Here is a 27251-nt window from a genome sequence, read left to right as displayed (position 1 = left end):
TGAAGTTAGCCAAGTTACAAGTAGGCCAACGGTCGTTTACTGTTGCGGTTAAATCGTCTCAAAAACAGCAGGATACATTCAGTTCCTTTCAAATTACAATTACACTTAAAAATCTGCAAGAATAACCCAATCGCTATCACCTATACACGCCATTTGTAAATTACACCAGCCCCTCTAGTGTTAATCTAAATCGCCAATAACACAACGTTATTTCATAAAGTAATATGTACGTGAGCCACAGCCAATATTCGCGCGCCTTGTTCCGGCGGGAGATTTCGAAGCGAATAAATCGTGCGCGCGCACCTTTTATAGGTATTGATTAAACTTTACGATACACTCCAAGATATGGGTCAAATGCCGGTCATTCCTGTTCGAATCGATTACAATTTGTAATGTTACAATGCGGACGTTCGCAAACTGTTTACTCGCGCTCGTCCTGCTGATATTCGCCTGTTACGGGCAGGAGGCAAATCGCGACGTAAAACAGCAACCCGAACTCGCGACCATGTAAGTTTCGCTAATTCGATCGAGCGCCCCAACGGATGTAGGTAATTAATTTTGTTTTACCGGTGCAGCGTGCGGAATTGGGCCGAGAAATTGGGGGGCGAGCTTTGGCACTTCGGCGAGCTGGTCACCAGGCGCAATATGGTCATCGACGTAAGTTTCGGGGGCGAAATTTAGCTATTTTTACGTCACGCCTTATTGCCATTTTAGAGCTATAAACGTACGACCGTCGTGCCGGAAGACGGCGATTCGCTCCTCAAGGATATGGCTGAGAAAATCAAGAAGATGATGGACGAGAAGGTGACCGCTGTGCGAGTAAGTCACATTTCGTGTGGGTAGTGGCAATGGAGTGCAATTATTGTCGTTGCAGAGAATAATGGAGGTCGCCGAGAATAAGGCGGTGATGCAGGGCGACGATGTCGAGCCGAGCTTTGAATTTTACAATGCCAAAAATTTAATTAACTCCGCCCCCAATGAAACATTCGAAGAGCACGAGGAGGCCGAGGTATGTTTTCACTATTTATTGACATTGAGATGTTTACAATCGGAGCTTTAAATCACAATTTACACAATTCGAATTGGGTGGTATTTTGAATATACCTCCTAACAATAATGTTTCCACAGATGTTTTATGTTGGAAATTTGAATTTACCAGACGATGCGATATATTTAGGTGTATTTTAGAAACCTGTAACGTGTACTTACGGTATTCGAATTTGAATCTCAAATATTTGTTTGATTTTCGCGTGTTTACATTTTAGTTATTTTTATTTTACGTCTACAGTGTTCATTTTGTGTAAGATAAAAATGATTTCAAAAATCTATGACTAATTTATAAATATCTTTAGTAAATGATCTCAAATTATAACGCATAGGACACTGTAATATCTAGATTCGAAATAATTACAATTCGATTGCATCGATAACCAATATGTAATTAAACATCGTCGATAATAACTTGGGTTGTAACATCCTTTTGAGCTCAGAAGGGCGCTTTTCTGCCATATCGGCAACAGAAAACAACACAAACAAAGAAACAATAGAGATAGTGATTAGCGCGGCACATAAATACAAGACAATGTCTAACGTCTGACACTATGGTAAATCGTATGACACTACACTAGCAAAAGCAATATTTTGATTGACAACGAATTGTCCGTACAAAACGGCATATAAAAACATGAATGTGACGCTAACTTCAAGAAAACTACTTCAAGGCGCACAAATAACTAAATTTCTATATAACAGCAATGATTAAAAATGTAAATAAACTAAAATGAACAAATTTTTCGTAGCGACACAAGTAGTGTAAGTAAAATCAAAAATATGGAAGCGCTAATCTCCGAAAGCTTTCGTAATACTCACAAGTATACAGTGATTCCATTGTGGTCATTTCCAGAAGCCATAAAAGTACCAAGAGTAAGGGAAATTCAAAGACTAATTGAAATAGAGTAAGGAGTAGATTAACATTTACTGGATGTTCTATTTTAAAAAATAATGTAAGGCTTGATAACGTTTCTATCTGACCCCGTATACTTATTATGAAACTGGCAGATTATTTAACAATCATAAAGAAATCTTTGTAATAAACATTTTTCTGAATCCTTTTTAATTAAAAAAATCGCGCGAATTTTTTCTGAACGCACAATTATTATTTTATACAATTTTCGAATTTTCTAAATTTTTTTGAATAATTTTGAATATTTTGCGAATTTTCTAGAATTTTTCTGAATGCACATTCATACACAATTATTTTATACAATTTTTGAATTTTCTAAATTTTGTTGGATAATTTAAGATTTCTTGCGAATTTTCTACTTTTTTCTGAACGCACATGCATACACAATTATGCATTTATTTTATGCAATTTTCAAAGTTCACTAAGCGTAGTCAATGGAGCAGCGACATCACATCACCACCACCAAAATACCAAATTAAAGAAGGGAAAGAATTAGATGTATCACGTAAACCATCTGCACGACCTCTGGTGGCGAAACAAAGAACTAAAGTAATAACAAATCTACCATAGAAATCGTGCCATCAAAATATGGAATATAAATTAGAGTAAAAAACGACTGTTAAAATAAGTTAAGCAAAAATGTTCAAGCACGTTGCAAGTTACTTTTTGAGCTAATGGATCGCGACTTCAGGCGTAGAAGGAGGGGGTTGATTGCTGGAAAAGATTCGCGTCAAGGGACGGTTGTGATTTAAAAAAGTAAAGTTGGCTGTTCCGAGAGAAGAATTCGTATTGAGCCGTAGGCGAAGTAAAGTCAACCACCGGTAAATTACCGTGAGGTGCGTTTTACTTGCAAAAAGAGAATTCGCGCTTAGAAGTGAAACCGGATTAAGTTAGCTACTTGTAAAAGAGGTAAGGTTGGATTGTGTGACACCCTAATAATCGAGAGTGGAGAAATTTTTTGCTAAAACGGTAGTGAAGTTAAGTACGTGAACAGTTAAACAAGCGAATTAAAGTTTTAATGACTTTCAATTTGAAAGAATGCCTTGCGAATTAGATACTATTACGGTAAATACGAACAATAGTGGACGTTTTGTACGCGCGAAATAAAATTCTGCGACCCTAATTACTCACTCCGTTCTGCGGTTAACACAGGCGCGCCATGAAGTAATACTTCTCCTCCACATAAAATAATCTACTATTACGATTACACTTTTCACTTGTTTGCAGTTGAACGAAAGCGAACAGGCTCAAAAGTTGCACCAAGACTTGGAGCCTTACCAAAATTTGGTCCAAACCGAAACGGGCTACGGCTACCAGCAAGACCAAGATTTACCGGACGCTGTCGACGACGTCCCGAAGGTGACCGACATCGAGGTGAGTCTTTTACCTTCTCCCACTCGTTCAGTGCCCTATCTCCTGTAGACCGTTGAGAGCGAGCAGGATGCCCAGGCGAGCCAGACGCCGCCGGACGACAAGCGTCGGCTGCCCCTCTTCCCGAATCCCCAATTCTACAATATTCCCGTTAACACGAACCACAGCGCGGTGCACGTGCCCAGCAACGTGTACGAGCGATGTAAGTGCCTCGAACGCTCAGCGCTTTTTTTGCTCATCGCCTGCTTGTAGCAAAAGAGGTGATTAAGGGCATCAAGTGGTCCGAAGAACTCGATAACACTTTCAAAAACAACTACAAGGAAGATCCGACGCTGTCGTGGCAGTATTTCGGCAGCTCCACGGGATTTATGCGACAATTTCCTGGTATGTCCAGACGATATAAGGCGTACAATTATCAGGAGATGTTTCAGCAATGATCTGGTCGCAAGAGCCAGTCGACCTGTTCGACTGCCGCACTCGTTCCTGGTACATCGAGGCGGCCTCGTCGCCAAAGGACATAATCATCCTGGTCGATCGTTCCGGTTCGATGACCGGAATGAGACGCGAGGTAGCTCGGCACGTCGTCAACAACATCCTGGACACTTTGGGAAATAACGATTTCGTTAATATTTTTACGTTCAGCAACACCACCGACACGTTGATCGACTGCTTCAACGACATTCTCGTTCAGGTAGGTACTTACGTTCGTCGCTGATTCGTAATCGAAGATCGCCATTCTAGGCGAATTTGGCCAACGTTCGCGCCTTGAAGGAGGAGATGGCCAATTTTCGAACTGAGCAGATCGCCAACTTTTCGTTGGCGCTGACGACGGCGTTTAGGTTGCTGCAGAACTATCGCGAAAATAAGCTTGGTAAGTTGCATGTTCATTTTATGGACATCTAATGTACGTACTAGAAACGTACGACGCACATACATTTACCATACATAGACCGCCGTGGAAGGTTGCGTACGAACTAGAGCGTGAACCTACTATGGATGGACATCATTTGCACGTACGTACGTAAATTCAAAAAGCTACAGACTACAGGTGGTTTTTCCCGACAGTACACTCAGTAAAATTAGAAAAACACTTTGGAATATTAACGGAATGCAAACTCACACAACATTTCATTTATTTATTTATTTGTTTGTTTTGTTTGTTTGTTTGTTTTGTTTTGTTTGTTTGTTTGTTTGTTTGTTTGTTTGTTTGTTTGTTTGTTTGTTTGTTTGTTTTGTTTGTTTGTTTGTTTGTTTCGTTTGTTTCGTTTGTTTCGTTTCGTTTCGTTTCGTTTCGTTTCGTTTCGTTTCGATTCGTTTCGTTTCGTTTCGTTTCGTTTCGTTTCGTTTCGTTTCGTTTCGTTTCGTTTCGTTTCGTTTCGTTTCGTTTCGTTTCGTTTCGTTTAGTTTCGTTTTGTTTCGTTTTGTTTCGTTTTGTTTCGTTTTGTTTCGTTTTGTTTCGTTTTGTTTCGTTTTGTTTCGTTTTGTTTCGTTTTGTTTCGTTTTGTTTCGTTTGTTTTGTTTGTTTTGTTTCTTTGTTTGTTTTGTTTGTGTGTTTGTTTCTCTGTCTGTTTGTGTCTGTTTGTCCGTATGTCCGTCTGCTTGTCTGTTTGTTTGTATTTATTTATTTATTGTGTCTTGTTCTGGGCGCTCAACAGGCTTTGGTGCCCAATTACAGAGTGGCCCGCATAATGCTTTTTAGAGGTGCCCCTGCAGAGGTAGAAGATTGAGAATTCATTAAAAAATATTGATAAAGATTCAGAAACTTTATCAATTCGGAAAATTCAGAAAAATGTTCATTTTATGTTTTAATTTTTTGAATTCTTAATGTTTTGAATTTTTAAAAATTTTGTTTTTTTTCTAAATTTGAATTATGTACATTTGGCGAAAGTTTAACATTTTTTTAATTGTTGTTTATATAATTTTTTACTTTGAAATTTTGTGTTAGTTTTATTACGTTTTTTGGATATTCCTGATTATTTTGAATTTATTTAATGAGACCATGGCCACTGCACCATCTATCCACCTATTCAAGAACCCCCTAGTAGATATACGAACCTAACTCGGTTCAACGTCGCTCACCCCCAGGTGACTTTGGAAAGTAAGGCAAGGCGGCGGTGACCTTGGAAATTAGGTCAAGGTGAAAGTCGCGTGGCACGTGAGCGGTGGCCGTGGAAAGTAGGTCGCGGTAAAGCTCAAAGGGCAAGCTGTAGTGATTGTATTTCATTTTTTGGGGTGTCAAATTACATGTACAGGGTCATCCCAGGTCAATGACTCTAATTGTAGTATCAAATGACATTTTCAATGTCATCTAAGGTTAATGACCTGAATTGTGTTGTCAGAATTCATTTTCAATGTCATTCAAGGGCAAGGGCCCCCATTTTTGTGTTGTCAAATTACAATTTCACTGGCATAAAGTCAACGACTGCATTTCCTCATTGTGCCTATACATTTTCAAGGTCACCCGAGGTCATTGACTCCTTTTTGTGATCCGAGGTCATTGATCCCTATTTTTGGGGTGTCAAGTTACATTTAAATGGTATCCGAGGTGTGAGCCCTTTCACGGTGAAAATAGGTCGCGGTAAAGCTCAAAGGGCAATCTGTTGTGATTGTATTTAATTTTTTTGGGGTGTCAAATTACATTTTCAAGGTCATTTCAGGTCAATGACTAATTGTAGTATCAAATGACATTTTCAATGTCATCCAAGGTCAGTGGCCTCCATTTTTGTGTTGTCAAATTACAATCTCAATGGTATATAACGTCAATGACTGCATTTCCTCATTGAGCCTATAAATTTTCAAGGTCGCCCTAGGTCATTGGCCTGTTTTTGTGATCCGAGGTCATTGACCCCATTTTTGAGGTGTCAAATTACATTTACATTATATCCGAAGTGTTAGCCCTTTCACGGTTAAAATAGGTCGCGATAAAGCTCAAAGGGCAAACTGTTGTGATTGTATTTAATTTTGAGCGGTGTCAAATTACATTTACAAGGTCATCCCAGGTCAATGACTCCAATTGTAGGGTCAAATGACATTTTCAACGTCATCCAAGGTCACTGACCCCATTTTTTTATGGTCAAATTACAATTTCAATGGCATATAAAGTCAATGACTGCATTTCCTCATTAAGTCTATAAATTTCAAGGTCGTTCGAGGTCATTGGCCTCTTTTTGTGATCCGAGATCATTGAACCGATTTTTGGGGTGTCAAATTACATTTAAATGTTAACCGAGGTGTGAGCTCTTTCACGGTGAAAGTAGGTCGCGGTAAAGCCCAAAGGGCATGCTGTAGTGGTTGCATTTCATTTTTTGGGGTGTCAAATTACATTTTCAAGGTCATTCATGGTAATTGTCCCCCATTGTTGTGTTGTCAAATTACAGTTTCAATGGCATATAAAGTCAATGGCTGCATTTCCTCATTGACCCTATCAATTTTCAAGGTGACCCGAAGCCATTGACCCCTTTTTGTGATCCGAGATACATTTAAATGTTATCCGAGCTTTGAGCCCTTTCACGGTGCAAGTGGGTCGCGGTAAAGCCCCAAGGGCAAGCTGTAGTGATTGCATCTCATTTTTGGGGGTCAAATTACATTTTCAAGGTCATTCACGGTAACTGTCCCACATTTTTGTATTGTCAAATTACAGTTTCAATGGCATATAAAGTCAATGACTGCATTTCCTCATTGACCCTATACATTTTCAAGGTTGCTCGAGGCCATTGACCCCTTTTTGTGATCCGAGGTCGTTGACCCCATTTTTGGGGTGTCAAATTACATTTTCAAGGTTACCCACGGTAATTGTTTCCCATTTTTGTATTGTCAAATTACAGTTTCAATGGCATATAATGTCAATGACTGCATTTCCTCATTGACCCTTTAAGTGTTCAAGGTCACCCAAGATCATTGGCCCCTTTTTGTGATTCGAGGTCGTTGATCCCATTTTGGAGGTGTCAAATCACATTTAAATGTTATCCGAGTTTTGAGCCCTTTCGCCGTGAAAATAGGTCGCGGTAAAGCTAAAGAGCAAGCTTTAGTGATTGCATTTCATTTTTTGGGGTGTCAAATTACATATTCAAGGTCATTCACGGGAACTGTTCCACATTTTTGTATTGTCAAATTACAGTTTCAATGGCATATGACTGCAGTTACTCATTGACCTTATCAATTTTCAAGGTCGCCCGAAGTCATTGACCCTTTTTTGTTATCCAAGGTCGTCGACCCCATTTTTGGGGTGTCAAATTACATTAAAATGTTATCCGAGCTTTGAGCCCTTTCACGGTGAAAGTAGGTCGTGGTAAAGCCCAAAGGGCAAGCTGTAAAGATTTCATTTTTTGGGGTGTCAAATTACATTTTAAGGTCATCCACGGTAATTGTCACCCATTTTTGTATTGTTAAATTACAGTTTCAATGGCATATAAAATCCTCTCCAGTTTCTTACTCATTGAGAACGACTTTCGGGTGCCCATTTTTTAGTTTCCCGAAAAATGTCTACACAAGTACTTTGTTACATTATTTTGCCCACAAGTATAACAAAATTTTCGCCTCGTCTCCGTACATTGATTAACACTGTGACCGGTTTTTAAATAATTCCAACATTTCTGCATGTTTGTTCCTTCTACTCGTATTTAAGGATTCGTTGCCTTAGTTTTTTAATCTATGATCAAAACTACCTGTAATGTGAGACACGTTCCAGAAACTTTTAGAAAAATGTCGTTTTTGAAAATTTAAAAAATCGAAAAGTATGAAAAGTTCAACATTTCTGAATCTCCGAAAGTGAAAACGTTGTAGGTATTTTCTGTTGCAGGCGCTCAGTGTAATCAAGCCATTATGTTGGTCACAGACGGCGTGCAGTACAACTACAAGGAGATCTTTAAAGAGTACAACTGGCAGAACTTGCCATTCATGCCGGTACGCGTTTTCACGTACCTAATCGGTCGAGAGGTGAGCGACGTCCGCGAGGTCAAGTGGATGGCCTGCGCGAATCAAGGTAGGCGATTGGTTACTTTTGTTGCGACGTCAAATTTATGTTGGTACTCCTGGGCTGATGCTTCCAAAACTTATTTTAAATCATTGATGACGTCATCGCTCGATTACTTTTTGTTTTTTTGGAAACCAGCAGTAGGTACTAACAGTATCTGTGACGTCGCACTTTTCTCTCCTTTTGGAAGAGTTCATCAAGCACGCCCCTTAGGTTACTACGTACATCTCAGCACGTACGCCGAGGTGCGGGAGCAAGTCTTGCAGTACATACCGGTGATGGCACGGCCGATGGTCCTCAATCCGTCTGTGAAGCCGCATCCGACCTGGAGCCCGGTTTACGCCGACGTCGCCGATCCGAAGCTCACGAACTGGCTGTGGGTGACGCGCGAGCGCAACAAACAACGCGAGCGCTTCATCCTCTACCGCCGCAACAAGACGATGTTCATCCCCGACGAGCAGGACCGCAAGTACGTCCACAGACAGAAGCACGTAAGTCTCGCAGCGAATCGGTCCTCCACTAACGCGCGCCCCTTTCAGAAGCCCGAAGAGTACGGCGACCTGCAGGTGTACCGCCTGATGACCTCGGTCTCGCTGCCCGTCTACGACAAGCGACCGAACGCCGTAAGTGCACAACTCCCTCTCGCGTACTCACTTTTAGATTCTTTTGAAAAAATAAAATTATGTCTACAGAATATCACTGAACAAATTCAAATCAACGAGGCGACGTGGATTACCGTGACCCGCGAGGTAACCTTAGGAAGCGTCCCGTAAAACATTATGCCAGACATTTTAATTTTCAGTAGCTAGGATATTAGCACCTGTGTTTACCTACGTGGGAGTTTTACTTGTCTAGAAAGATAGAATAGCGTTAGATACTTTTCGTTAGGAAGTTAGCAATAGTCTTACGTATAGAATCTAGACGGCTAGTTCATAGACGATTCGACGAACGGTGTCCGGGAATAGCTAACTTTGTGTCATTTGCAGACGCGCGTCGCCAACTTGTTGGGAGTGGCCGGAACTGACGTTCCGATTGAGTACATACAACGACTGATGATGCCGTATAGGGTGAGTTATCACTACAAAAAAATAAACTCGAAAAATATTCCTACTGGCCAGATAATTCATTTTATTTTAACAAATAAGCAAAATCTAAATAATTAAAATAAGACGCAATTCAGTTTCTTTCACTGATAATTCAAATAAAACATATTAAGCAATAAAGCTATATGAATGGGTGCTTTTATCGTCCTTGAATTTCGCCGATGCTGATTTCAAGTACGGAGTGGTGGCGCCTTTCCGATCAGGATGTTGATTTTTTCCAAATAAAATTCTAACAAACGCAAGCACTCAAAACAAATCGCAACCGAAAAGAACAAAGCGCTGTGGACAATGGAACTTTCCGATTTATGGAATTTTTGTTGCACTCGTCAAGGGTTGCATCGAAGGACAGGTTCGCAATGAAATGATAAAATTAAAGAAAAATACAAAAGGAAATAATTGATCCTATTTCATGTGATTTACGAATTTTTTCGTGTCGACCGCCTTTTACATCGAAATTGGGAAGGGCTGATTGTCGCATGTTTCAGATTTTGCAACACCCGCAACCCTTTCTAAACCCGCCAGTTTAAAATCAGCCCCCTTTCACATCGAAATTGATGACGACATGTTTCATAGCTTCCATAGATCACATTTTTTGTACTGCCCGCCTTTTTAGTATCGGCCATCTTTATCGGCATAGAGACGATTTGCTTGTCGCATCTTCCATAGATCGCATTTTTTCAATCGGCCTCCGATTTACCATCGACCACTATTTACATCGAAATAGGGAACGGTTGTTTGTAGCATCTACTATGGATCGGTTTTTCACCAAAGCCCGCCTGTTTTTGGTGGCGATCCTACTTAACATCACTTGTCGTGAGTGCCGAGCGAGCCGAGAGCGAGTTCGGCACAAACTAAGGCAGAATAGAGGTATGACTTACCCCACCATACCTTTTCTCTGCCAAGGTTTGTGCCGAACTCGCTTCGGCTCGCTCGGCACTGGGTTCATTTGCGGAGAAGTTTAATGATAGGCCTATTTTAATGCCGAGCGAACCGAAGGCGAGTTCGGCACAAACTAAGGGAGAGTAGAGGTATGACTTACCCCACTATATTTTTTTTCTGCCTAGGTTTGCGCCGAACTCGCCCGCGGCTCGCTCGGCACTAGTTTCGTTTGCGGGGAAGTTTAATGATAGACCTATTTTAATTCCGACCGAGGCGAAGGGGAATTTGGTACCAACACCACCATACCTTTCCTCTGCATAGGTTTGCGCCGAACTCGCCCTCGGCTCGCTCGGCACTGGTTTCGTTTGCGGGGAAGTTTAATGACAGGCCTATTTTAATGCCGACCGAGGCGAAGGGGAATTTGGTACCAACACCACCATACCTTTCCTCTGCCTAGGTTTGCGCCGAACTCGCCCTTGGCTCGCTTAGCACTGGTTTCGTTTGTGGGGAAGTTTAATGGTAGACCTATTTTAATGCCGACCGAGGCGAAGGGGAGTTAGGTACAAACCCCACCATACCTTTCCTCTGCCTAGGTTTGCGCCGAACTCGCCCTCGGCTCGCTCGGCACTGGTTTCGTTTGCGGGGAAGTTTAATGACAGGCCTATTTTAATGCCGACCGAGGCGAAGGGGAATTTGGTACCAACACCACCATACCTTTCCTCTGCCTAGGTTTGCGCCGAACTCGCCCTTGGCTCGCTTAGCACTGGTTTCGTTTGTGGGGAAGTTTAATGATAGACCTATTTTAATGCCGACCGAGGCGAAGGGGAGTTAGGTACAAACCCCACCATACCTTTCCTCTGCCTAGGTTTGCGCTGAACTCGCTCTCGGCTCGCTCGGCACTGGTTTTGATTGCGGTGAAGTTTAATGACAGGCCTATTTTAATGCCGAGCGAGCCGATGGGGAGTTCGGTGCAAACTAAGGGAGAGTAGAGGTATGACTTACCCCACCACATCTTTTTTCTGCCTAGGTTTGCGCCGAACTCGTCCTAGGCTCGCTCGGCACTGGTTTCGTTTGCGGGGAAGTTTAATGACAGGCCTATTTTATTGCCGACCGAGGCGAAGGGGAGTTCGGTACAACCCCCACCATATCTTTCCTCTGCCTAGGTTTGCGCCGAACTCGCTCTCGGCTCGTTCGGCACTGGTTTTGATTGCGGTGAAGTTTAATGACAAGCCTATTTTAATGCCAAGCGAGTCGATGGGGAGTTCGGTGCGAACTAAGGGAGAGTAGAGGTATGACTTACCCCACCACATTTTTTTTCTGCCTAGGTTTACGCCGAACTCGCCCTAGGTTAGCTCGGCACTGGTTTCGTTTGCTGGAAAGTTTAATGATAGACCTATTTTAATGCCGAGCGAGGCGAAGGGGAGTTCGGTACAAACCCCACCATACCTTTCCTCTGCCTGGGTTTGTGCCGAACTCGCCCTCGGCTCGCTCGGCACTGGTTTCGTTTGGGGGGAAGTTTAATGATAGGCCTATTTTAATGCCGAGCGAGCCGATGAGGAGTTCGGTGCAAACTAAGGGAGAGTAGAGGTATGACTTACCCCACCATATCTTTTCCCTGCCTAGGTTTGTGCCGAATTCGCCTTGTAGTTGCAGTTGTGGAGGACGAAAAAAATTTTTATTTTTATATTATGTGATGATCTGAACGTATTGTCCGTCTGGCGAAAAATATAAGACAGAGTTTGGGGGGGGGGGTATTAGAATACTCCCCCCCTAGCACAGAGGATTAATCGATTAACTTTCCCTGAAAAGTATCATGACAGATAAGAGGGCCATTTCTCTTTGCCGAGGGGGGGGGGGTTTAAAACCCCCCACCACTGGAGACATCGATTACCTTTTTCTGAAAACTGTTTCGCAAATGGGCACTTTTCTGGGGGGAGTTTGGTACAAACAAAGGGAGAGTAGAGGTATGTCTTACTCCACCATACCTCTTCTCTGTCTAGGATTGTTCCGAACTCGCTTTCGGCTACCTTCGCACTGGCTTATTTTGCATGGAAGCTTAATCACAGACCGATTTTAATGCTTAGCGAACTGCCAAACAAAGCAAAACGATTCGGCAATCAAGTATACTGAAAAGGACGACCCCCCTCTTGTATCAAATTACTGTGCGCTTTGATAAACTAAACACCTGTATTTACTTGCGGCGAGCACCGACTTGTCTTAATCCCTACTTTCTTAATTCCCAAGAAACACCTACAAAATGGCGCTTATAGGTTATAGCGGCCATCTTTATTTGTCTAAAACATCAACTTCGTCGCTTCAAGCAACTACGTGCGTATAAAGGCCATTAGTTAGAATAGAACCCACCAGAATTTAAAATTGCTGACTTAGCTGTTCGCACACTGCTCTGTGGCGTGATTATGAACCGTTTAGTCACGTAAGAGCTATTAATCTCTCGTTATCGTCCGCCAGACGGTCACCAAAAACATTCTCGATGTCGTGAGACTTTCAGCTTGTGCAATTAAATTTTCATTTTCCAGATCGGAGTGAACGGTTATGCCTTCATCGTCACGAATAACGGTTACATTTTGATTCACCCGGATTTGCGACCCGTGGTAAGTGTCCCCATTTCGCTTATTTACGAAATCATCGCATATCGTCGACGTCAGTTTCAGGGTATACTCAAACCGGCTTACAATCGAGTCGACTTGCTTGAAGTGGAAGTGATGGACGACGATTCGGAGCCGCGCGACTTCAACGAGTCGATAATCGAGTTGCGAAGGAACGTCGTAATGCAATCCCGCGGTCACGTCATGCTCAAAGTGAAAACTCATCTCGACGACCTGGTAAGTCGCAGTTGCGCCGGGCGCGCCCTCTACGTCATCTTTCAGAGACGGATAATACTCAGCAACCGCCACTATCACTACATGGGTATCAATAACACGCCGTTCAGTGTCGTACTCGCCTTGCCCGATCGCTACGGCTTCAATCGCATCCAATACGCGCTGGACGACGACATTCATCGAATGCGATCGAATAATATGATCAAGGGGCCCGTCACGCAGTTTTTCACCGGGAATTGGACCATCCATCCGGATTGGTGAGTACTTCGCGGGGGTCCGCCACAAAATCTCACCCCGTGTATACTTCAGGTTGTACTGCAAGTACTCGGACGACAAGCACAACTTCGAAACGCCCGAGGAGGAGTTGCTGCACTTCTTAGTCAAAATCGACTTGCCACGCTGGAAATGGTCGAGGGAGTGTAAGTGTGGGCGCGCGCCCGAACGCGTCTGATATCGTTCGGCTTTCAGGCGACAGTAAGCTAATTAAATCGCTCGTCGCCGACGCGAAGATGACCGAGTGGTTTAATCAGAACATTACGACGAGCAACAAGGACGAGAACGGGTGAGTACGTCTCCGCGACTTTTCGTACACTTTCGGTTCTTGCACTCGAACTTATGTCAAAATGCACTAATTAACATTTTATTTTATCACGAAAGGCCAATAGCAATGTTGATGGCACTAATACCAAGGTATAGTATATTACACATAAAGACGTGCGGTGATGCAGCGATGCCAGTTTGCCATTTGAAAGCTCGGCAATGCTGTTTACTAATGTTTGTTGTACAAAAGCACACACTGGGGAGGTGTAAGTAGGAAGGTGCCCATGTGAATCGTAATCTGTGATCTGTAAATGATGAACTTTATGGCACCGCTCACCTTCCAGAATGGTGCCAACTAATTTGATTGCCAAACACGCTATTTATCCTTGACTTTCTTGTGCAGGTTTAAGTGCAGTTGTGAGAGACGCTCAAAATTTTTATTTTTTACATCATGGCACCCGACACTGCAATTTTGACTTACCCTTTGCTTACAGTTGGCAAAAACTACAACATCTAATTTTCATGTCAAATGATGCGTCACTTTCAAACCTCGGTAACAGTCGGCCCGGACGGGGTTGTATGTACAAAGAGTGGCGGTTGTTTTTGTGTGTTGAGACGTGAGACACAGTCGGGAATAGAAATGAATAGAGCGACGAGAGAAATTACGTTACCTTAAAAAACATGAAAATAGCATGGTTCTCTTCCGGCATCGGCCACCATTAATTTAGCAATACATTATAATTAGATTTCAAATGCACAGTCAGCCGTCTTTTTTGTGGGCGTACTGGTAATATACAGGGTGGCCCACTATGGACCAGGTTTCAAAAAAACAAATTCCTTCTGATCAAAATATTACGTTTTTAACTTCGATATAGAACGTGACCCAAAAAGTGAATTATAAGCAATTAATGTACAGGGTGTTCCATTTTCGATCGACACATCGAGTAACTTACCTTTTCCTGATAATCATCATGATAGTTGTTTCGACAGAGGGTCATCAAATCAAACAATCGGCATGCTTTTGGTATCCCCCCCTCCCCAGCACACAGGGGCAGTCGATAACTTTCTTCTGAATGATCATTACGGTTGTATTTTTGATATTCCATACATACACACAAAGATCTGAACGTTTTGTCGTTTTGGCGTAGAATGTAACACCGGGAGGTCTGCGGGTGTAGAATACTCCCCCCCCCCCCCCCAGTACAGGAGGAATTTTTTCCCTGAAAACTATCATGACAGTTACGTTTCGAAAGAGGGTCATCAACTCTTTGCCTAGGAGGTATTGTCCTGGCGGAACGTCTTGGGACGGGGGGGGGGGGGTATAGAAAACCCCACAGCACAGGAGACATCGATTACTTTTTCCTAAAAACTATCATTACGGTTAAGTTTCGAAAAGGACAATCAAATTTCTCTTCTCCTGGGCGGTGTCATACCCCCCCCCCCCAACCCACCGACTCCGCGGTAGTAAACTGTTCCCCAAAATGTTAAAAATAATTGGCATATTTTTGCCATATTCCATACACGAAAGTTGTAGGGCTGAACGTTTTGGGGGAGAATATAACACCGAGGGATCGGCCCCCCATCACAGGAGTCTTCGATTACTTTATCCTGAGAACTACCATGACAGTTCAGTTTCGATCATTTCGGTAATCAAATGTCTCTTTCCCTGGGGGGGATCCCCCCCCCCCCCCACCACCTCCCGATACTGCACTTTCCGCCAAAACGTTAAGGACAATCTGCATGTTTTTGATAGGAATACCACCCAGTACAGGAGGAACCGGTTACCTTTTCCTGAGAACTATCACGGCAGTTAAGTTTCAAAAGAGTACCATCAAATCCCCTTTCGCGGGAGGGGGGTTATTGTTCTGGGGCGAGGGTATTCTACACCCTCCAGACCCCCCGGTTGCGAACTGTCTCCCAAAATGAGATCAGGGGGTTTGGAAAACCCCCTCAGCACACAGGAGGACTGGATTACCTTTTTCTGAAATCTATCATTACGGTTATGTTTACGGTTCGTCTCTTTTCCTGAGGGATGTTTTACGCCCCTCCCCTCATCAAACCTCTCTTTCGCTGTGGGGTATTTTACGCTTCCCCCTCCCCCGATTCCACGATAGTAAACTATTCCCCACAATGTTAAGAACAACTGGGATATTTTTGATATTCCATACACGAAAGTTGTGGGGCTCAATGTTTTGGGGGAGAACGTAACGCTGGGAGATCTGGGGGATAGGTATGGAATATCCCCCAGCACAGGAGGAATCGATTACCGTTTACGGAAAACTATCATGACAGATGACAGTTACATTTCGAAAGAGGATCACCAAAGCTCTCCTTTCCTGAGAGTATTTCATCTCCCCCCCCCCCCTCTACAACCACCGGTACTGAACTGTTCCCCAAATGATAAGGACAATAAATACGTTTTTGATATTCCATATACACGAAAGTTATAACAGCTGAACTTGTGGGGTTGAGTGTAATACCTTGGGGTCTGGGGAGTATGGAATCCCCCCCCCCCTCCCACGCACAGGAGTAATCGATTACCTTTTCCTGTAAACTATCATTATGGTTAGGTTTCGCCAAGGGTCATTGAATCTCTCTTTTCCTGAGGGTGTTTTAGCCCCCCCCCCTCCCCGACTGCACGGTAGTAAACTGTTCGCCAAATTTCAAAAATACCCCCCCCAGCAAACTATCATGATAGTTAAGTTTCGAAAGAGGGTCTTTTCCGGTGAGGGGAGTACTGCCCGGGGGGGGGGAGGTCCCAGGCGTCTCGGTTGTAAACTGTCCTCCCCTAAAAAGTTAAGGACAATCTCCATGTTTTTAGCGCATTTTTTAAGAATTAAAATGTGCTATTTTTTGCGTTTTGCCCGTCCATCCGTCTGTCCCTCCGCCCGGATCCACTTTTGCGGTTTTGAATTACTTTCAGAGGAATGGTTCTAGAGTCCTGGAATTTTTTCCAATATGTAGCCTATACTCTGAAGGTGTGCCAGGCGGTCATCTCAAGGGGGGGGGGGGTCGCCCGCATGAATTATCTCCTAGGATGCTGTTTTTTAACGTGAAACGTGCATAACCTTTACATGCGACAACCAACTGGTTTCAAGATTTGCATATGCGTGCTCATTAGTGGTGCCAAGAAAAATTTTTGAAAATGGTGAAGGGGGGGGGTAAACACACGTTCTCCCCTTAATGATAATGATAGTGAAAGGTCTCCCCGAAATGAAGTTTATACAAACTATAACTTTCCTGCTCGCCTCTTTTCAGAGATCAGTCCGTCGCCGGCCGGGGGAAGGTGAGAGGGGGAGACATTATTTTATAAACTTTTATGGTTTTCCAATTAAATGTCTCAACAAACGGAACTGTTCAAAAAGATAACACTAAAAAAAACCTTTTTTAAATTTTTTTTTAATTTTTCGAATTTTTTGAATCACCTAGAGATTTTTTTCCGACAACCCCTTTTCGAGATCACCAAAGGCTATATTTATTCTGACGTCCCAATCGCCTTTTGTGAGTACCTACCCTCTTCCGACAATACGTTCTGGAGATATAAAGGAATATATCAGACCACAATGGGGTCGAGGAGGAGGACTATGGATGCTAGAAAGAAATTCCTTTCGTTGGACCTTTCATTAGAGTACCATGAAGGTTAAAACTTGTTTCACTACCCTCCCCCTCTTCCAGCCCCGTCTTTTGATAAGAGGACAGAAAGAAGGGCAGTAGTTAGTAGAAAACGGTTCCTTTCGTTGAAACCTTTTATTTAGAATACCATGAAGGATAAAACTAATTTCTAACACCCCCCCCCCCCCCATCAGGGCCCGTCAGTCGCTGATCTCGAAAAAGAGTCGCCCTGGAAAGATATAGTTATAGTACAAACCAACTCATTTTCATTTAGACCTTTCATTATAATACCATGAAGGGTAAAACGTGCGTTAACCCCCCCCCCCTTTCCCCATTTTCAAAATGGTAACTATGCATCACTAAAGGCATGCGTATGCAAAAACTGAGATCAATTGTTGAAACTTTTTGAAATCTGTATTGAGTCTTCGTTATTGAGCCTTGAGTAGCAAACTTTAAATGCTGTACCTTCAGTATTGAATCTTGCGTGTTAACTCTAGCTAGAACCCTGACATCTTGCCTTGAACCTTGAGCACTGACTCTTGCGTCACGTGGTTTAAAGCTTGGCTCTTGAGCTTTGAGATTTAATTTTTTGGAACTAAATATTGAGCCTCGAATCGTGAATATTGGGTCCTTAGTCTTTATAGATTTATAGATTTTCAGCTCTTTGAGTCTCAATCTTTTACCTTAGGATCTTGGGATCTCGCATTCTTTCATTTTGAATTGGCTTTTCAACACTGAGGTTTCCGTCTAGATTTATGGGCCCGAATCCTCGAGCTTTGATTCTTAAGGATTGAGTCCTCGTTGTTAAGTCTCGGGCTTTAGATCTTGACCCTTGAATGTTGAACCTTAAGTCTCCTGTCTTGAATCTTGAGCTTTGAACGTTTTATCTTGAGTATCGAGTATTGAATCTCGTTATTTGGGTTTTGAGTTCTGAAATTTTGAGTATTAATCTTTAACCTTGAACCAAGTAGACCTTGAACGTTGAGCACTGTGTCATGGGCCTAGAGTCTTTAATTTTGAGGTTTAATTCTTGCACGTTGGGCCTTGAATCTTGAATCTTCGGTCCATACTCTCGAATTTTGAGCCTTTAATCATGGAGTCCAGTTTTGAGTCGCAATTTTTGAGGCTTTTGAATAGTGAATGTTGGGCTTTGAGAATTGAATTTTCAATCAGTCTTGAATATTTAGTTTGAATAGTAAATGTTGAGCCTTCTTGGATGCGAAATGTTGAGTCCTGAGCTTTTAACTCTAATTTTTGAGTATTAAATTTTGGTTGTGGAGTATTTGATCTTGAGAATTGTCTTGGTTCTGAGGAATACGAAACGAAGCGATGAAGACGAAGCGAGCCGAGATGAGCCGAAACAAAACGAAATGTAATGTAATAAATCAAGATTATTATACAGAGTGTTTGAAAAAAAATGTACAGTGTGTCTCAACAGTAAGTCGATTTTGCGCAATTGATTTGTCACCATACACCGTGTAGTTCAAAAACGTATTGTTACCGGCGATATGATTTTAGTTGTACTCTTCGTGCGCGTGCCATAAATTTCATCACCTCTACCTCGCATTTCTCGCCATCGACCTTACGTTTATAGCGGGTGTTTTTCAGGCACGAGTTTATTAAGCGTTTCGGAATCACGGTCGCCTTCCTGTCGACTTACAGCGGGCTGACGCGCTGGCAGGACTTTCCACAGAATATCGGCGACAAGGAGGCGAGAGACGAGCCGTAAGTTTCGGTCGACCGGCGGTTTCAGAGTAAACGAGCCCGGAGGTTTCAGGCACTTTCATCAGTTGCACAATAAGGCGATCGACGAGGTGTGGTATAGACGCGCCGTCGAGCAGCACTACGTCGAACCGAGGAGTTTCGTGTACTCGGTTCCGTTCGACGTCGGCGACGAGAATAACACGCTCGTGACGGCGAGTCACGCGATCTTTAAGGACGACGGTACACGAAAGGCCCCCGCCGCCGTGGTCGGGTTTCAGTTTTATCACAGCGCACTTCGCTCGTTGTTTACCAAGATTACGTCGACAGTAAGTGGGCGTTTCAATTCTCAGCAGTCGGCCATCTTTGATTCTTTTAGTGCGGCAATATACAGTGCAAGCGCACGTGCAGCTCACAAGAGCTGTACTGTCTGGTTTTGGACGATAACGGGTACGTGATCGTCAGTGACGAACCAGGTGATACTGGGCGCTTCCTGGGGGATTTGCGCAGCGACATCATGTCGTATCTAATCGACGAGGGCGTCTACAAGGCGACCCGCATGTTCGACTACCAGGCGACTTGCTTTCGGAGCACCGACACAGGCAGCCACGCGTCCCGTTCGCTCACAGTAAGTGCACTCGGAACTGAAACCGCACAACTCTACACCGACACTTTCAGTGGCTTACACACTTAATGGACGTTTGGGTTTGGGCCAAAACACTTTTAGCCTTTTTGTTTTATACCGTGATAGGAACTACGGGTTACGAAAACGAATTTGCACACTTGCGTTTGCAACAAATGATCGCTTATCCTTGTCATTACGAAATGTGGACCTACACGATGACCGGAACACAGCGGGGAAATGATGACTGTGTCCGGTAGGTCTCTTTAGGGGAAAGTTGCCTGGGCGTGATGGCATACTCGATTTAAAGACGTCATCGTGGTTTCGAAACCCGCAATGCGCTCTACGACGGCTCAAAACCGACAGTTTCTAATACTTGTACCACGCCCAAAATGGCACTAATTAATTTACGCGGCCATCTTTAATCATGCACGAAACGGATTCGCTTAGCACCACGAATCACGTGCGCATTCATCAAATATCCACGGTGCTTCCCATGGACACGCATGATATCATTTTGCGTAATCCTGACGGGACTGTTTTAGGCACGTAAACTCTATTAAGATTGTATTATCGCCCGTCAGACTGTCGCCACTCGAACTTTTAACGGAAACCAGTGATCTAGTATGCCATCACGACAACCAGCTTTCTCCTACACCCTGTATATACCTCGAAGTCTCTCTTCGTAGATCCCAACAGATCCGATACACGAATCTTCTTTTACTGATAATCAATGTTGATTGCCTCCCCTACAATAAAACGCACAAATTTCAAATTAGACAGCTCGAGTACAAAACCGACTTGCGTTGCGTCCTCGGCAACGATCGTTTCACGATTAATCAGCGCAGGGAGTGTTTCAACGAGGATTTCTTTAACGTGAGCCTTCGCGGCGCGCCATTAAATCTAATCGCAAAACGCACGTTTTAGGAGACGGAAATTGATAAGTGTGGAGCTACAAAAATGCGCGTACACATTCTTACACTACTCACAGCAACACTTTACCTCTGATACGATCGCGCACTTCGATTCCCTTCGTATTATAAGCTTGCCTGTTTTAGTCGTTATTAAATGTTTCGGAGCTATTGCGATGGGCGATCACGACGCTCGTGTACCTCACGAGATCGGTTTGGTGCACCGAATTGCTGCCGACGAACGAGCCCGAGCACGAGGACGAGGACCAGACCATCCTGGACGAGCCGCCGCTGAGCGCGAACGAGAAGGAGTTCGATCCGCGAGTGCTCATCAGAAAGACCAGTCCGGAACCTTGCGATCAGGATGTTTCGTTGTACACGCTCGGCTTGAAAAATACCACCGCGGAGGCTTTCGATAGAACCATGACGATCGGATGCGATAGGTAAGTGATATAATATACTTTAAGGCAGCTTTCAATTGAGCACGAAAATAAAAAATAAACGTGACCTTGGAACGTAGGTAAAGTTGAAAGTCGCGTGTCACCTAGCGGTGAACTTGGAAAGTAGATCAAGGTGATACCCAATCACATATCGGGTGCCGCCTAAGTTATATAGCTCGCCTCCTGTCGAGGAAGTTCAAAGGTTGCTCACCGTTCAAAGTTCAAAGGTTGATCGCCGTTCGAAGTTCAAAGGTTGGTCGACATTCAAAGTCCAAGGTTTGCTCACCGCTCAAACTCAAAAGGCTGGTCGCCGTTCAAGACCCCATTTTATAGTGTCATATTTCATTTTTAAGATAAGTAGAGGTCAATGATCCCAGTTTTGTGGTGCCATATTTAATTTTCAAGGTTATCAGTTCAATAACCTTATTTCTTGATGTGTTTTATTCAATTTTTAAGATCCTCAAAAGTCAATGTTCCCAATTTTTTGTGGTTTCATTTTCGAGGCAATGGCCCCTTTTCTTGTGAGTCATATAAGGCCGATCCTAACTCAACTCTATGTAAAATCCCCTAAGGCGATTTTCTAGTGTCAGTGTCATTTGAAGGTGACTTTAAAAACTAAATGTCTAAAGACTAAAGGTTCACGATATAATGATCATCGAAATTAAGTTCGTTTAAAGTTCAAACTTTAGTCGCCTTTCAAAGTTCAAAGTTTGCTCGCCGTTTAAAGTCCAAAGGTTGATCGCCGTTCAAAGTCCAAAGTTTGCTCGCCGTTCAAAGTCAAAAGATTGGTCGCCGTTCAAGACCACATTTTATAGTATCATATTTAGGGAATGCAATACCGGGTTTGCGGCATTTTTGCGAGATTAATCCCGCACATAAATGGAACTGGATCCCGCGGGATTTGCGGGACTGAGGAATTTGTCGACCAAGGAGACGACTCTGTTTACTTTGTTAATGAAACTGATAACGGCGAATTATTTTTTAAATAATTGTTAAACTTTTTTCGTTAAAAATGTACTATGATTTTTGAGGCACTTTAGAAGACTTTTTGTGCTTTACAGGTAAGGTTTTTTTGAGTTCTAAGTTAGGCCGAAGGTACTTTTTTGTTAAATATTGTGATAATTAGCGATTTATTTTAATACAGAAGTTAACCGCACAGAATTGCTTTTTTGCCAATTTATTTAGTTTTGCGAAATCCCACAAATACCGGGACCTCGCGGGATTAACATCTAACAATCCCGCGAATACCGGGATTGAGATTTTGCTGCGGGATTGCATTCCCTACTAGAAACCAATTTCAAAAGAAAATTCAAAGGGCTGTAACTTTTGAACTAGCAGCCCAATCTTGGAACTGTTTGAAATTATGGATTCTACAGGCCACATTCTATAAGAACATTTTTTTTCCGGGTCGATCTGAAACAATTTTTTTTTCGGGCCTCAAAAAAAGGCAGTGTATAACCTTCCTTTTTTACCAAAAATCGACTGCACCAAAATTTCTCGGGAAAACACTTTTTTCTATTAATTTTGGTGCGTAGAATCCAAAACAATTCGTACTTTTTCGATCAGACTTCTCAATTAAAAGTTATAGACTAGAAACCAATTTCGAAAGAAAATTCAAAGGGCTATAACTTTTGAACTAGTAGCCCAATCTTGGAACTGTTTGAAATTATAGATTCTACAGGTCACATTCTATAAGAAAATTTTTTTCCGGGTCGATGTGAGACAATTTTTTTTAGGGCTTCAAAAAAAGGCAGTGTATAACCTTCCTTTTTTACCAAAAATCGACTGCACCAAAATTTCTCGGGAAAACACTTTCAAATTCCAAAGTTGGTTCGCTGTCTCGAGTCTAAAGGTTAGTCGTCATTCAAAGTCCAATGGTTGGTGTGATCAAAGGTTGCTCGCCGTTTAAAGTTCAAAGGTTGCTCGCCGTTCAAAGTCCAAAATTTGCTTCGATCGTGCTCATTAAGATTTAAAAAATTAGTTTCACTCAAAAGCGAAGTTAAGTCAACCACTTGCAATTTATCGCAGGGTGAATTTTATGTTATTCGCGTCGAACTGCGAGAGAGGATTAGCGCGAAGTGGTCGGCGCAGTTAAGTCGGTGACCTGTAATTTAGCACACGAGTGTTTGATTTGTATGAAAATTTCACGTTGAGCCGCAAGCGAAGTTAAGTCGCCCACCTGTAATTTACCGTAGTCCATTATCTCAATAATTGTTAGTGCTATCGAAAATGTAATATGGGCGTTAGGTGCTCTTTTTGAGTCATACGAATTAAAGCTTTTGGTGACTCTCATTCAAAAACGATAGCTATTTACGGTTTAGAAACTATTACGATAAATACGAACAATAGTGGTAGTTCTTAAACACGCGAAATTAGATTCGGTGGCCCTAAAAACTAGGAGAATGGGCTTGTCGAAGTTCATGTTGTACTTCGTTGCGCGTCTAAAGGGGCTAAATTCATCGGTTACGATGCATCCGGTAGCCATTGACTCATAGGGATCACTGACAATCTTGCACGCGAACTTTACTAGTGAGTTCCAGTGACTAAGGGCGACATTAAAACCTTGATCTCACGTCAGCGCCCTCCTAACATAAATGTTTTGATTTCAGACCGTTCATCGTACAACCCGTGATCGGAAGTAACATGATCCTTTTGGTTATCAACAACGTGTGCTACCCGGAGGATCGGTCGATTCCCTCGCCCGAACTGAACGAGATCGATTACAACATCAGCCTGACCTGTTATCGTGTAGTGCACGACGCGTACCCCCGCCGGCACTACATGAGCTGCATCAACAGAAGCATTCACGTGAGACCCACTTGACGCAGTTTCAAGTTTTTCGACTTCAAAATGTTTCAGGAGCGCGAAATCGAACTGTGCGGTACCGGAAGTTCACTCCGCACGCCCATCGTTATGGTTCTGTTGGCGATTGCCTACCTAGCGGGAAGAATTTCGTAGGAGTTAGTTATAATTTAGATTTCCGTCTGTGATATGTATAATAAAGTTTATGTAATCTTCTAATCTTCAAATACAGTTTAATTCGTTTCGTTTTAATTCAGTTTTATGCAATTCTCCGGGTTGAGGTGTACGATTTCCAAATTCAAGGTACGAGTACCGTTGGCGTAAATGGAGACACAGCCTACATGCTGAAAATACGTTAACTTCGAAAAACCACGCGGCCATTTTTCAATGGCTTTAAACTTTTGTTTTAGCAACTTTTTAACGACAAATTGTCTTGATTGAGTTTTGCTGATTTTGCAGTTTGAGGTTCATTGTAAAATGTAGCGTCACTTTGGCATTTTCCTTCAGCGTGTACACTGGTATTTAGCATTAATGTTCAAATTCAAAGTCCCAGTGTAAATTTTGTGCCGTGTAACAAAAGGTAATGTACTTAGTTTAAATTGTAATTATTCGCTTCATTGTAAATTATGCTCCCTTCAGCTGCGTGTAACTAAGGAATGATTAACTAAGCGTTTTGTGCGTAAGAAAAAATAAGAAAATTATTACGAACGAAGTTTGGTTCCGCAGAACAACCCAAAACTGAAAAGCCAGGAAAGAAAAAAAATACAAAGTGAAACGTCTCAAATTATACAATAGAGATCATGTAATCGAGCCCAATGCAGTTAAACAAATTAATAAAAACGACTTACAAGTGACATAATAAATACAAACGAAAAACATGATCAATCAATTTAGTACAAAAACAAAGAAAGAAAAAAAGATGTTACTTGGCAACTATGTAAAAATGGTAATGGAGACACGGAAACTGAGTAGGTAACGTTATTGTATCGTTTTCGACAATGTAATAAATTGTATCTTTAAATACATTTTCTGCCCCCATTTTAATACCAAGCAATAACATGTACGTACAAAAACCCGGAACGCACATGTTAAATCGTATTTATTGACCAACCCAAGCCACGCTGTAATTTGATCTGCTAACACCCCTAAAAACCATCCGAAAATCGCCCATTCCCTGCATTTCACGCATTTCTAGAAAAAAACTGAACTGCGGGTGTTTGAAATGGTAAACACATGTGGTATTCACAGGACGTTGCTAAGGTTGGGGCATCTCAATCTCCTAGTTTTGTCTGATGTATGTGTTGTAATACCTGGGGAATGGCTCGATTCCATTTTGATTACTCATAGCGTGTATGTAGTATTTACCCCTGTTTAGAGAGGGCTCAAAAGTGTTGTACATAGCTACAGCTATGTATAAATAGTCACTCGGGTGGCCATTTTTAAACGTTGCCGGGTTGACTTTATTTCCGTGTTCTTGTAGTGTAAAGTTAGCGTAGAATCTAGGGGTTAAGTACACTGCACGCTTCACAACAAATGGTACAATGCCGCGTCCAGGGTATTTTAACGTCCTTGATTTAATCGGTCGACTTTTGGCAAGCATGTTTCCACCGATTTGATCCAGTATGTAGGGGGCTTTATTAACAAATGACTACTGTTCGTTTAAGAGTTACAGAATGCTGCCAGTACCGTCTTACCCGATTACACATAGATGGCGCACGCAATAAACAGATGTTAAAGTCACTAGTGACTTTAACAGATGTCAACAAGTTGTTTACGATTTTAATCGGTCATAATCATGAGGTATGACGTAAAATGCAAATTAGTTTAAATGCAAACAACAAAAAAGACCCTCGAGAAGTGAAGAAATGCACGACAACCCTACGCAATGCCTTTACGGGGCTCACCGTCTTCCTCCTCTTCGCTGTGCTTCTCTACGTATGTAAAACCTACACGAACCACATCTTAAAATGGCTCGAAAACCAAGACACTGCAATCATCTACCTCGTGATCCTGATGATGTTTATCATTGTATCGTTTCCGATAGTGATCGGATACATGGGAATGGTAATAACGACGGGTTACCTCTTCGGAATATTAACCGGATTGATCCTAAGCGTATGCGGGGCCGCGATCGGGCTGAGTATCGCCCACAACTCGTTGAAGCGATTCGGACATACGACGCTACGTCCGCTAGTTACAAACGAGACCGCCGCGATGATTTTCAAAGTCATCTCCGGCCCGTCAAGCTTTCGGATTGTACTGTGCGCCCGACTTACGCCCATACCTTTCGGGCTGCAAAATACAATTTTCGCGGTAAGTGACCTATTTAGACCCACCGTCGGTAAAGTGGTTCGATTTGTAGATTAGCAGCGTTAGCGATAGGACGTTGTACATCGCCTCCGTGCTCGGTTTACTGCCGGGACAGACGGTCGGAGTGTACACGGGCTCGTCTCTACGGTCCATGCGAGACGTGCTGGAGAATCACGAAATTTCGACACTCACGTACGTGTTGGCAGCTGTGCAGGTACGGCACGCAGAATGCGAAAGTAGTAAAATGTAGTTTCGCACCCGCAGGTGGTGTTCGCGATCGGACTTTTGGTTTGGTTGGGGACGAAGGCGCGCAAAGAACTTGCCAAAGCAATTTCCGAGGCTGATAATACCAAATCTATTTATGATATAGTCTGACTTGTAAATATAAACAATTTCTATTTTTGAATAAGGCCTTTTATTGTTATCTTTGATTGACATTTGACAGTGGTTATACAGGGTGTCGTGTAAAAAGTGGAATGTGCGAGTAGCATATTCGGATGTGGCGCCATCTGATGGCGAATTTAACCGTTAATTACTGTATTAATATTTACAAGCTTACTCCAAATAAAACAACAATTATGATTTCGAAAAACACTTTTCGTTCGTCCAGAGTTTCTTGTGTTGTTGGATGCAGTAATTCGTACATAATTACGGACTCTTCTGTAAAATTCTACAGCTTTCCCAACAGACCATTTGAGTTGCAAAGAAGAGAAAATTGGATAAAGAAAGTGAGAAGAGTGTAAGTACCCATCTGTTTTGCTATTATTTTACATAGTTTCGTCTCTAGAACGGCCGTTTTGTTGTAATTTTTCTTTTGTGTGCAATAATCCAATTTGAGGTTATGATCAAGCTATTAAAAGGGATCCCCGCGTTAAATGACTTGTAAAACGGCCCCTTGCTCCCGACTTGTGTAGATGGCTTCCTGATATTTTCCACTTTTCACCCACCAAAGAATATATTTAAAATGGTGTTTCTGGAGACGATTCTTGCCAGAAATCGGGTTTACGAACTAATTTGCACGTTTGATTATTTTACTGTTTCATAGTAAGTCTCTATTTAGGAACGAAATTTAATATATTTAAACAATAATGCAATAAGAAAAGAAGCCTGAATTTTTAAAATTCCTGCAAGACATCTGGCTGTAACTACACTGTAATGTAACACGCAACTGACCCAACCTTAATT

General features: G+C 42.5%; 3 protein-coding genes across 7 annotated transcripts; all 3 read left to right on the top strand.

The window, feature by feature from the left end:
- The first annotated feature begins 328 nt into the window (after nucleotides 1-328).
- On the top strand, nucleotides 329-24002 carry LOC116162567 (voltage-dependent calcium channel subunit alpha-2/delta-3). 4 transcript variants are annotated; one of them, XM_031476212.1, is made up of 26 exons: nucleotides 329-507; nucleotides 576-657; nucleotides 715-819; nucleotides 875-1009; nucleotides 3191-3337; nucleotides 3386-3536; nucleotides 3587-3718; nucleotides 3766-4025; nucleotides 4076-4205; nucleotides 8133-8315; nucleotides 8520-8797; nucleotides 8846-8929; nucleotides 8999-9055; nucleotides 9293-9373; nucleotides 12826-12900; nucleotides 12955-13131; nucleotides 13177-13385; nucleotides 13438-13547; nucleotides 13597-13690; nucleotides 13786-13818; nucleotides 18889-19005; nucleotides 19058-19310; nucleotides 19361-19609; nucleotides 20662-20957; nucleotides 23564-23762; nucleotides 23814-24002. In XM_031476212.1, the coding sequence occupies exons 1-26, from the start codon at nucleotides 401-403 to the stop codon at nucleotides 23910-23912; spliced, it is 3843 nt and encodes a 1280-aa protein (XP_031332072.1). In that variant the 5' UTR covers nucleotides 329-400; the 3' UTR covers nucleotides 23913-24002. The 4 variants fall into 4 exon arrangements, with proteins under 4 accessions (XP_031332072.1, XP_031332074.1, XP_031332073.1 ...); XM_031476214.1 differs by lacking the exon at nucleotides 8999-9055 and having other exon boundaries at nucleotides 23814-24001; XM_031476213.1 differs by lacking the exon at nucleotides 13786-13818 and having other exon boundaries at nucleotides 23814-24001.
- LOC116162577 lies at nucleotides 19627-20652 on the top strand. Its single transcript, XM_031476231.1, has 3 exons — nucleotides 19627-19859; nucleotides 20293-20479; nucleotides 20531-20652. The coding sequence occupies exons 1-3, from the start codon at nucleotides 19675-19677 to the stop codon at nucleotides 20609-20611; spliced, it is 453 nt and encodes a 150-aa protein (XP_031332091.1). The 5' UTR covers nucleotides 19627-19674; the 3' UTR covers nucleotides 20612-20652.
- A 1507-nt stretch (nucleotides 24003-25509) lies between the features above and the next one.
- LOC116162576 (transmembrane protein 64) lies at nucleotides 25510-26490 on the top strand. Of its 2 annotated transcripts, none has more exons than XM_031476230.1 (3): nucleotides 25510-26069; nucleotides 26119-26258; nucleotides 26331-26490. In XM_031476230.1, the coding sequence occupies exons 1-3, from the start codon at nucleotides 25569-25571 to the stop codon at nucleotides 26434-26436; spliced, it is 747 nt and encodes a 248-aa protein (XP_031332090.1). In that variant the 5' UTR covers nucleotides 25510-25568; the 3' UTR covers nucleotides 26437-26490. The 2 variants fall into 2 exon arrangements, with proteins under 2 accessions (XP_031332090.1, XP_031332089.1); XM_031476229.1 differs by having other exon boundaries at nucleotides 26119-26280.
- The last annotated feature ends 761 nt before the right edge of the window (nucleotides 26491-27251 follow it).

The sequence above is a fragment of the Photinus pyralis genome, unplaced genomic scaffold, assembly GCF_008802855.1.
Source record: "Photinus pyralis isolate 1611_PpyrPB1 unplaced genomic scaffold, Ppyr1.3 Ppyr1.4_LG10, whole genome shotgun sequence".
NCBI lineage: Eukaryota > Metazoa > Arthropoda > Insecta > Coleoptera > Lampyridae > Photinus > Photinus pyralis.
The sequence above is the reverse complement of the archived record's forward strand: the minus strand, read 5'-3'. Positions and strand labels throughout refer to the sequence as shown.

Bases quoted from the DNA above. Each gene is read 5' to 3' on its own strand.
- LOC116162567 (XM_031476212.1), top strand. From the start codon at position 401: ATGCGGACGTTCGCAAACTGTTTACTCGCGCTCGTCCTGCTGATATTC. The intron at 820-874 runs GTAAGTCACATT...TTGTCGTTGCAG, and splicing joins AGAAGGTGACCGCTGTGCGA to AGAATAATGGAGGTCGCCGA. The intron at 20,958-23,563 runs GTAAGTGATATA...TTTTGATTTCAG, and splicing joins ATGACGATCGGATGCGATAG to ACCGTTCATCGTACAACCCG.
- LOC116162577 (XM_031476231.1), top strand. From the start codon at position 19,675: ATGGACGTTTGGGTTTGGGCCAAAACACTTTTAGCCTTTTTGTTTTAT. The intron at 19,860-20,292 runs GTAGGTCTCTTT...CTCTCTTCGTAG, and splicing joins GGAAATGATGACTGTGTCCG to ATCCCAACAGATCCGATACA. The intron at 20,480-20,530 runs GTGAGCCTTCGC...CGCACGTTTTAG, and splicing joins TCAACGAGGATTTCTTTAAC to GAGACGGAAATTGATAAGTG.
- LOC116162576 (XM_031476229.1), top strand. From the start codon at position 25,569: ATGCAAATTAGTTTAAATGCAAACAACAAAAAAGACCCTCGAGAAGTG. The intron at 26,070-26,118 runs GTAAGTGACCTA...TTCGATTTGTAG, and splicing joins TGCAAAATACAATTTTCGCG to ATTAGCAGCGTTAGCGATAG. The intron at 26,281-26,330 runs GTACGGCACGCA...TCGCACCCGCAG, and splicing joins ACGTGTTGGCAGCTGTGCAG to GTGGTGTTCGCGATCGGACT.